Source organism: Barbatula barbatula (genome assembly GCF_947034865.1).
Source record: "Barbatula barbatula genome assembly, chromosome: 1".
Taxonomy (NCBI): Eukaryota; Metazoa; Chordata; class Actinopteri; order Cypriniformes; family Nemacheilidae; genus Barbatula; species Barbatula barbatula.
In genome coordinates, this window is record NC_136766.1 from 19,691,787 (window position 1) to 19,701,639 (window position 9,853).

At 43.5% G+C, this 9,853-nt stretch overlaps 1 protein-coding gene across 1 annotated transcript in view; it reads left to right on the forward strand.

Moving 5' to 3' along the window:
• The window catches only part of igdcc3 (immunoglobulin superfamily, DCC subclass, member 3), a gene marked incomplete at its 3' end in the record, with an annotated part of 64,932 nt that extends 55,569 nt beyond the window's left edge, over positions 1 to 9,363 (forward strand). Inside the window, exons 8-14 of the mRNA XM_079459505.1 lie at positions 2,212 to 2,459; positions 3,434 to 3,598; positions 3,840 to 4,028; positions 4,355 to 4,459; positions 4,580 to 4,715; positions 5,431 to 5,668; positions 9,235 to 9,363. Of these exons, the coding sequence (XP_079315631.1) occupies positions 2,212 to 2,459; positions 3,434 to 3,598; positions 3,840 to 4,028; positions 4,355 to 4,459; positions 4,580 to 4,715; positions 5,431 to 5,668; positions 9,235 to 9,363 (1,210 nt within the window). The remainder of the gene's footprint in view (positions 1 to 2,211; positions 2,460 to 3,433; positions 3,599 to 3,839; positions 4,029 to 4,354; positions 4,460 to 4,579; positions 4,716 to 5,430; positions 5,669 to 9,234) is intronic.
• Positions 9,364 to 9,853: the final 490 nt, after the last annotated feature.

Here is a 9,853-nt window from a genome sequence, read left to right on the forward strand (position 1 = left end):
CTGAACAACAATAAAGAGCTTTTGTGGAAAACACATCAGTTGTGAAAGTTATGTGTGGGTCTGAGGTTGAGAGGATAATGGTGAGAGAATTATAGATTTGCTTATCTAAGTAAGTTGATTTAGTCGACCTTCAAAATTCAATAAATTGGCAGTTGTGGATTCTACTCAAAAGCTATTAGCTCAGATTTATATACACTAGTAGGTAACACCAAAGATTTACACATGTCAAATATGATTACTCTAATGTCATCGCTTGTTTTTGTCCAATCACATGGCCTGAAGATGAATGTAAAAAAATATGTCGCTGTTGTCCTTCTGAAACCTCTTATCTCCATATTTTGCGTTATTATTATTAGTCGTCCTTTATGTTTGTCACTGGGTTTTGCAAATATCTAACCAATAAAAAGTATTAAAAGGGCTTGGCAACTTTGACAACACAGTAATCATTTAAAAGTTTAGCGTTTTTTCCATTTCTTGAAAAACAGGATCGCGAATGTGCATAGTGTCTACAAATGTTTGACAACAGACGGCTCGCTGTTACACCGGCTGTTAAAGACGGTGACACAAACACACGCATTCCCCCACTGTGTGTTTTCAGTGAGCATAAGTGACACACTGTGCTGTCTAGACGGTTGTAGGGAGATTGTAACAGTGTGTGTCCCTCTGTTCTTCACAGTTCAAGGCTGACAGTATGAAACAGGCCTAAACATAGACAGATTGGCCTAAAGAACATGGAGTCAATGTGGGGGGTGGTAGGAATGTCATGTGTAAGTGGCTGGTGTGTTAATGACTTTCTGTTGGGTGGTCTGCCTGTGTGTGGGCTGAGATGAGCAAGTCAGGGTAGAAGGAAGCTACCATCCAGCCTTGTTCACTATGGAAACATCATGCCCCACTCAGTCACATTGACATACAATGGAACTTTATGCTGGCGTGTGTTTTACAAGTACCCTCAGATTTAAAACACTACAGCTACTAACATGTACAGGATGTAAGTCAACATGTACAGTAGTTTAAATTATGTTTAGATTATGCATTTGCAACATTCTTGTTGTGCAGTGGAAAATACAAAATAAAATGTCAGAATATATGTATTGCTTCTCAGTGAGTAATCTTTTATTATAAGTGTGAGGTCATCGAGAAGGTGGAGTTCACAAGCAAGAGTGTGAACTCTTTGCATTCACTTAATGCAAATATGCTAAATAAACCACCAGCAGATGCTGACATTAGATATTATTTACTAGAATAATTGGATTTATTATATAACACACCATGTAGTGTGTTTTACCCTTTCTTGGGTTTTTCGTTTTTCCCCTGTAAAGCTGCTTTGGAACAATGCAAATTGTGAAAAGCGCTATATAAATTGAATTGAATTGAATTGAATTGAAGTGTAAACAAAGAAACCAAAACAGCATGTTCATAGCGGCGACACAAAACACTTCAACACCCTACGAAAACATTTTGTCACAATTGCACTGAATTTGTAGTCTTATTAAATCCCCTGGACTAAGCAGCACAGAAAAAACCTTCAATAAATGCTATTGTACATATTTGAATGGTTTCACATGAAAAACGATTCACCTATTCACACAGCAACCCCCTCCCACCAATACAATCAGCATACAAAAATGTTCCCAAGTGGGAAGGGCTTACAGAGAAAGAGAGGTGGAAGTTGAGGGTCACCGTTTTCATATCCTGGCCTATTAAATGCTGTTTTTATTATTTTCCTTTATTCATGGCCTCAGGAGTGAGGGGGAGAACTTGTTATTATATATTCGCCACTAATAATGCTTCCCCATCCACCATCAACGCCCCCTCCAGCAGTAAAAGAGGGGAAGCACAGGGGAGGATGTGAAAAAATACTGAAGGGGGAAATTTAAAAATGAGGGCCATTGAGAACGAATAGGAATCTGAATAGGAGGATATAGGAGGGAGGAGTTTGACAGATGGTTGGGTTTGTTCATGTTAATAAGCATCCAGAGATGTTGTTGGTGTGTGTGTATACTATCTTTTATCTGCTTAGTTCAAAACACGTCAGTTACATGGGGATCAAGGTTAGTCACATGTATCAGTGGGTTTGGGTCAGAAGATTAATGTAGGACTTTATGAGACCAGTTTCTCCTGCCCAGGTGAAAAGCTAACAAAACTAATCAGCTTCCAATTGTTTTTCTTCAACCCCATTCCCTCTCTCACTCCTTTTTCTCTATTTTGCAGTTCTCTGGCCATCTATGGTGTAACCCCGGAGGATGAGGCAATATATCAATGCATTGCAGAAAACAGTGCAGGCTCCACACAAGCCAGCGCTCGTTTGACCGTGCTGTGGGCGGACGGCTTGCCGGGTGTGCCCACCGAGGTACATGCAGACGCCCTTTCCCCAACCTCCATTCAGGTGTTCTGGAAGGAGCCCACCCAAAACACTCAGGACATTATTGGATATGTGCTTCACATCCGCAAGACAGCTGGTAGGAAAACATTGTTTGTTCTCTCACTTGTTGTTTTTCCCATTGCTGCGTCTAAGCCGAACCGCACCACCATTTCTGCATGTATGTTTTAATAAAGACATGATTTAGTATGCTTATTAAACCACTTCCTCATTGGGACGCAGTGTAGCTGATTTCAGGTTTATTGGGTTTGTGGGGACATTTGATCCCCACAATGTGGTCAAAGCTCACACGCAAAATCAAACAAAATGCAATCCTCTCCAGGACTGTATGTAAAACACATTACAGTAAATCAATACCTTCATTTTAAGTGAACATGCATTTTCAATGAAATACAGACGTTATTCAATTCTCCCTCGCTGTCTTTATGGAAATCATGGAGATTAGGAGTCGATAGCACATGATTGCCTTTTCTCTTGCTATCAGCAATAGATGGAGTAGTTATGTGTTTATTTACGAGAGGCAAAACACTAGAAGGTTGTTCCTGAAAGCTCGTCACAAGAATGGATGTATATTCAGATCTCCGTGCGAGTTTTTAAATCGCATGTTGATGCTTATCCGTGCTGGAGCGAATACAACTGAGCTGCTGATCCGAGGCATTTACAGAAGTGCTCTAAAGTGTCCTCCGCTAAGCTTTCCCTGTCCACAATCTCTCATTCTCTTTCCTCTGCGATAACATGAGATGGCTGATTATCAGCCGAAGGGACTGACCATTAGCCGCTGCTGTAATTTAGTTTTCAGAGACCCTGATATGCCTAGAAGAAAGGCAATCTTACATTCAAAGTCTCGCTGCCTTGCAGCACCGTGGGATTTGTTTTGCAGTCTGAGTCATTTGTTACAGTATGTCTATGATTACTGGTAGCGATTCGACTTGAATTAATAATAGGATGATAACATTTACTGCAGCCATAAATGTGGCAAAGAGAGCGGGCTAGCATTTGAGAGGCAAATTGTTATGATTGATCTTTAATCTTCATTTCCCTCTTTACCCTCAGACCCGATGGAGATGGAGTACCAGGAGGCTGTGAGTAAAACCACCCTGCAGCAGGTGATCGGAGATCTGGAACCTTCCACCAGCTACAGCTTCTATGTGAAAGCTTATACGTCCCGTGGAGCCAGCAAAGCCTCAGAGAGCGCTGTGGAGAGCACCCTGGGAGAAGGTAAAAATTGCGTTTTATTGAGCAATTGTATAATTTCCGGTATTTTATGAGTTGATAATTACTTTTCTTTTAAAAAGCCACAAGGGGCTACTTAAATAAAACATAACTTCTTAAGGATAAAGCATCATTCAGTGTTTAGTCAGGGTTGTTTAGGGTAGCTCTCGCACTCTTTGTTTTTCCCCTTCCTATCTTGCTGATGGAATACATTAAATCTGAGGCTCTGTGTTTGCTATGGTTGCAGTTCCTGCCCCGCCGGCGCTGTTCACGAAGGTAATTAATTCTACGGTGGTTCAGGCCACATGGGAGCCCTCCGCTAAGATGGGCCAGCAGGAAGGTTTCATCCTGTACTACCGTAAGGTCCCCGTTCCCCTCTTCACGGGACCACTAACCTTTCCACGGAACGTGACTCAATACAACATCACTCAGCTGGGTGAGTCTTCAGGGTTTCATTCTTCTGGGTGAAGTGGATCACCAACAATAGTGTATTTGGCGATACAGGTCAGAATACAGATCTTAGCCTGTTGCAGGGCTCAAGACAAGCAAACAGATGAATTTATGTCCAAGCACAAAAACTATATTAGTAGCCAAAGGTTATGAGCTGATTTTCGGGAAATCTACTAAATTTATTCTGTGGTGCTGTGGGTACTACAGTGCGTTCTTATTTGGTCACTGTAGGCATTATCAAACAATGCAAGATATATGAATATCCTCATCTCATTTATGTTTTCATAACATTGTTCTTGCCTCTTTTTGCAGACCCATCATTTATTTATGAAATTAAGATTCTTGCTTTCAACCAACATGGAAAGGGCAATGCCACCTTGCGTTTCGTGTCTCTCAAGGAGTCGATGGAGAAATCAGGTGACCGAGTCTCATTCTATCACTATCCCTGTCTGTTTGGCTTTTGGTTAATTATGTTAACTCTTTTGTATGCAGCTCTCTTGCATGCACTTATGTCACTGAATGTGTTTTCTCCTGCAGTACTGAATACTCCTTGTGACTGTGTAAAAGACGAACAGAGCAAGAGCTCCACCACGGGCATCATCATCGGCATCCACATCGGAGTCACCTGCATTATCTTCTGTCTCCTCTTTCTCATGTTCAGCTACAGAGGAAGGTGAGGAATCGATGCGGTCTGTGGTTTTGCCACTGGTACAAATGGAATAAATTATGAATTCGTTATTAATCTCTATGTGCCATGAAGGAAGCCCTTTTGCTGACGTGGCTTTGAAATATTAATAGATAAATCAATTTATTATGATGGCAGGTTCAGCTAGTAAATTGTTTAATTCTGTAAACTACTAAAAATAATTCTCCTAAATTTTAAATAATAATATTGTTTCTTTTTGCATTTATTTGCAGAAAATTAAAGCTGTAGAAACAAATCTATCTTTATATCTCTTCATATGCTCTTTTAAGCAATACAACATTAACATTTGTGCATGTATTTAAGAAAAGTAAAACAATATATTTGAAAACCTCATTTTGGTCATGCTGTCAGCCCTTCACTTTCATTGCTGTTGGATGACTTTGTCACTCCTGATTTGATTTTGATTAAATTCTACAGACACTGGACTGGAATGGCCACAATACATCTAGAAATGCTGATTAAATTATACATCTTATAATGTATGTCTCTGTATATTGTGTGGTAAACGCTAAGCATTTGGCTCACACAATCTTAGTGTAATAAACCTATTTGCTGTGGATGGTAAAACTGCTTAATCCCACGAAAGCATCTCCTCTGGCTTGCTAGTTCTTATTGTGGTAACATTTCAGAACCTATGTTCTATTTTGGATGCAGCCCGTGTTGAATCATCCTCTCATTGCAGGTTGATGATGTGTAAAACCGTTCAGGCCACCAGACAGGTGGGCCGTAACCCAGCAGCGGGAGCCGTGCTGGAGTCCTCCTCCTCACAGGGAGCTCTGGCCCTGAACAGCCCCCACAGGTTCAGCACAGAGGGGAATGGAGGACCTCACACGGCGAAGAATTGCACCGACTCCAATGAGATGGAGAGGCTCTTTCCAGGTCCGTCCCACTTCTCCCATCCACCTGACGCCACCCACACGGTAAGCCTTAGGGGAAACGCATACATTTATAGAAATGTGGATTGCATGGTTGTTATTCTTCCTAAAGAGGACCTTTATGACTGTGTGTTGATGAATCAGATGTTTGTGGATCAGTGGCGGCGTTTCACCAAAACCTAGGGTAGGGCAAAATTTCCTCTCGCCATACAATAACGACATTCCAAAGTAACAGAACCATCAATTTATACCACATCATATTTAAACAAAACTTGTACAAGATTCCATGAAACTGAATGAATACACGAACATGCACAGAGACTTGTTTGGGGTAGAGAAAAGCAAAATGGAATGCAGCACAGTAATCGTTTACCTCGATAATTTAGTTTTTGTAATTTTTGGAGGCCAAAATTTGACGATTACGATTAATTTTCATTTAATTGCACAGCCCTAATACTGCGTGTAACAATCGCTTTCAACCAACAGCCAGATGTTGTCATAACAACCACCAACGACTACATTAATCGGTTGTGAGTCTAATATATAGGCCAAACATTAAAATATGCAGGGCACTTGTCTTACTCATTGCACCATTATCTTCAATGAGCATTATCATGCACACTTTAGCTGTGTCCCAATTCGGGGTCCTTTGAAGGCTGCATTTTAAGACCAATTGTGTCACCACAGCACGACTGAAGGCTGGTAAGGCTTTCCCGATTCAAATGTTGCTTCAAAAACAGCCCCAAAATACGACCTTGATCGCTTTTCCACCATCGCGCCAAATCGTTCTCGTTGCTTAATCGTCCCACTCCGTGCCGATCCATGCCAGCCGTTACGTAAATGGTTTCATTTTCCACAGCAGGGCTGATAATGGATATCTTCAGAATGTAAATACAAACGCGTCACGCGCTGCTTTGGTAACACAAGAGACTGAGCTTTAAAAAAACCACTACGCACATTCATTAGAATGATTAAGGCTCACATGGAAACATAACTAAACGTTTCAGACTGTGCTTAAATGGTCCGGCGCGATGGTGGAAATGCGCTTCTTATTTCTGCAGGTTTTTAAAGAAACAACGAATGTATCCTTCACAGCTTTTGCTATCCCGTGGTTCATTGCACGCCTTCAACTTTAGTTAAATAAAAGTATGTAATTCACGAATACTGTCCATTTTAGTGTTTTAATATTATATATGATGTTGTTACAGAACATTATTGGTGAATTATTGTGTTGAAAATTTCTACGGTTGGTTAGTTTTTGTATACTGTTGGGCTGTTTTAATCTACATTAACGTGTCATATTCTCTACAATAAATCGTTTTTTTTTTTGTTTAAAAAAGTCAGATACGTCTCTGCCTGTCCTGCTGCTTTCACCACGCAACAGGAGCAGCAGGTGACGCCATTAGGAAATCCTCCGCGAGGCTAGGGCGTCTCATTTCAGTTTGCTTCTTGGACTATTGAGGCTGTTTGCTTTGAAGATCAAGTCCTTTTTTAAGTCCTTTAAACCTTAGACGGTTGCAGCCCCCGAATTGGGACACACTTTTGTTTCCACTGTTTTGTTTTAATGCTAGGGTATGGCAACTGCCATACTCTGCCATACGCAAACACGGCCCCTGTTGTGGATGAAAAAAAAATGTTTGGGGGTGGAAAACGTTTGAAATTATTGTGATATTTTACCTTACCAAGTCTGTACTAAGTTAATGCACTCTTAGCACATGCTCATTCCCACTTTTATATATGTAGTAATTAATGTATTATGTTAGGTACTAAAGCTGTTAAAACAATTCTGGACAGTTGATCTGACCTCAAAAACTATAATAAGTACCAGAAGTATCGTCGCGGTTACGTATGTAACCTCTGTTCCCTGATGGAGGGAACGAGACGTTGTGTCGAACCGACAGAGGGGGTTCGCCCCTGAGAACCTTTCATCTTCTGACTATTTTGAAAAGGCCAATGAAATTGGCGAATGAAATTTTTTATGCCGGGCTCCACCCCCAGATATCCGGGTATAAAAGGGGAGCCGGCGTGCTCATTCATTCACCTTTTGTGCTGAGGAGCCTGAGAGCATCTCACGATCGCTGCAGCGGACGGCTAGTGTTGTGGCATGAGGGACACAACGTCTCGTTCCCTCCATCAGGGAACAGAGGTTACATACGTAACCGAGACGTTCCCTTTCTGTCGGTCTCTCGACGTTGTGTCGAACCGACAGATGGGGTTCCTATTGAAAACGCCACAGCACTAAGCCGCGTCACAATCTCTAGCGAAGCGACGTTGACCTGCCGGGGCGAGCCACACGTGAGCGCTATTGTGAGCGCGGTACACCAGAGATGTCGAGACCTTACATGCCCTGGACGGTGAGTCTAGGTCAAGCTCCCCAGGTGGCCGCCGTCTCCGGATACCCGCGACTGCATGCTCCACCCAGGGTGCATTGACATAGTCCCTAGCTGCCTCCCCGCCCCGAGGGAAGAGAGGGCGATAGAGTCAGCTAGACGGAAGCGCGCCGAAGGGGGCGCTCCAGGTCTTACTGAACTCCTTATTTAGCTCGGTAAAACTTGGCACTTGAGCCAGGCACGGCTTGGAGTCGCGCCCAGACCCAATGTGCGAAGTACCCAGCCTTGAGTGCCAGGGCTGCGGTTCACCGCAATCCGACACTCACGGCGGTCCGAGCGAGCATGGCTGACATCTTGACGTCTGCTCTCACCTGTGCTCGACCTCCCGAGGGAGGGAGCTTCAGGGAATCGCCAGAGTCTGATGTCAGCAGGTCGCGCTCCGATGTTGCAAGAGACACCTCATCTCCATGGCTCGTGTCCGAGCGCGGGCCTGAGGAATAAGACGGCTTAGGACCATCCTTGGGGAACTGCTAAACAAGCGAGACGGGGCGCGAGCGGTCCGCGAGCCGGCCGGCTGACGGATTAACGCTCACGATAATCCCCACATCAACCTCGCTGCTCGCCGCCGCTGACGGCAGGGCCGTAGCCGCTGCGGTCACAGAACGGGAAGCAACGAGGTGGTGGCTGGATCTTGACAGAACATAGCCACCGTGACGCAACGTCTGAATAGCCATACGCCCGCAGTGCGGGCAGGACGAATCCACGAGGCTGCCATAGTGGTCGGACCCCCGAACACCTGCGGCAACCACCGTGTCCGTCCCCGTCCTCGATGAGTGTACTGCACCCAAGAGATCAGCGGGCAATGCCACGCTGAGGAAATTGCTCTTTTAGAAAAACACCTCTGGAACTGCCAGGACGCCCAGGGGAATCTCCGCTGCACCGCGTCGTAGAATTCGGCAATTCGAAGAATGTCATCAGATGCGAAGGCTCCGAAGAACAAAAGGTGAATGAATGAGCACGCCGGCTCCCCATTTATACCCGGATATCCGGGGGCGGAGCCCGGCATGCAAATTTCATTCGCCAATTTCATTGGCCTTTTCAAAATAGTCAGAAGATGATAGGTTCTCAGGGGCGAACCCCATCTGTCGGTTCGACACAACGTCGAGAGACCGACAGAAAGGGAACACAGTATTATCATGTTTGACTATGTCATAGTTTGAATAAATCAAAGCACTTTGTTTTTTTTTCATTGTTAACATAGTTGTGTTTGCTTCTTTTCAGATTGAGAGCTCTCTGGTGTCCTGTTCATTCAATGATACTCAGATGTCCACGCTTCCCCTGGATGACTTAAGCCTCATAGAGGAGTGTGAGGTGCAGTTCCAGCAGCGTCCAGCAGAGGATGAAGGCTGATGAAGAAACTTCCTCTGTCCTTCACTCAGACTCATGTCCAACTCAGGTCAACTGAAGTATTCACCTTTTTTATTTCTGTGCAAAGATTATATTATTTGTATATTACGTTCCCTTTGCGGGAATCACTGGACAGTATAATGCTGGGTCCATCTGTCCTCCTAGTGGGTGAAGGAAAGATATCATTCCTCCTGGGTAGGTAAATGAAATAATACGTTCTTGTAGTCACGTATGGCAGTATGCAGAAACTTTTTGTCCAAGATTTTATTTAGCAGTATTTTAATTACATTTCACACGTTTTTTTTAACACGTTCATTGACCTTCTGCCTGCTATCAGCCTACCAATGGTTTCGGAGACAGAGACCACCTTCCAGGGATTATTCTCAGGATTTTTGTTTTCAGTGATATCAATGTTTTTTTTTATTAGGTTTTAGCCGTCATAAAGACTTTAGAGTTGGCTATGTGAACCTTAGGACTTGTGACAAAAAACCCT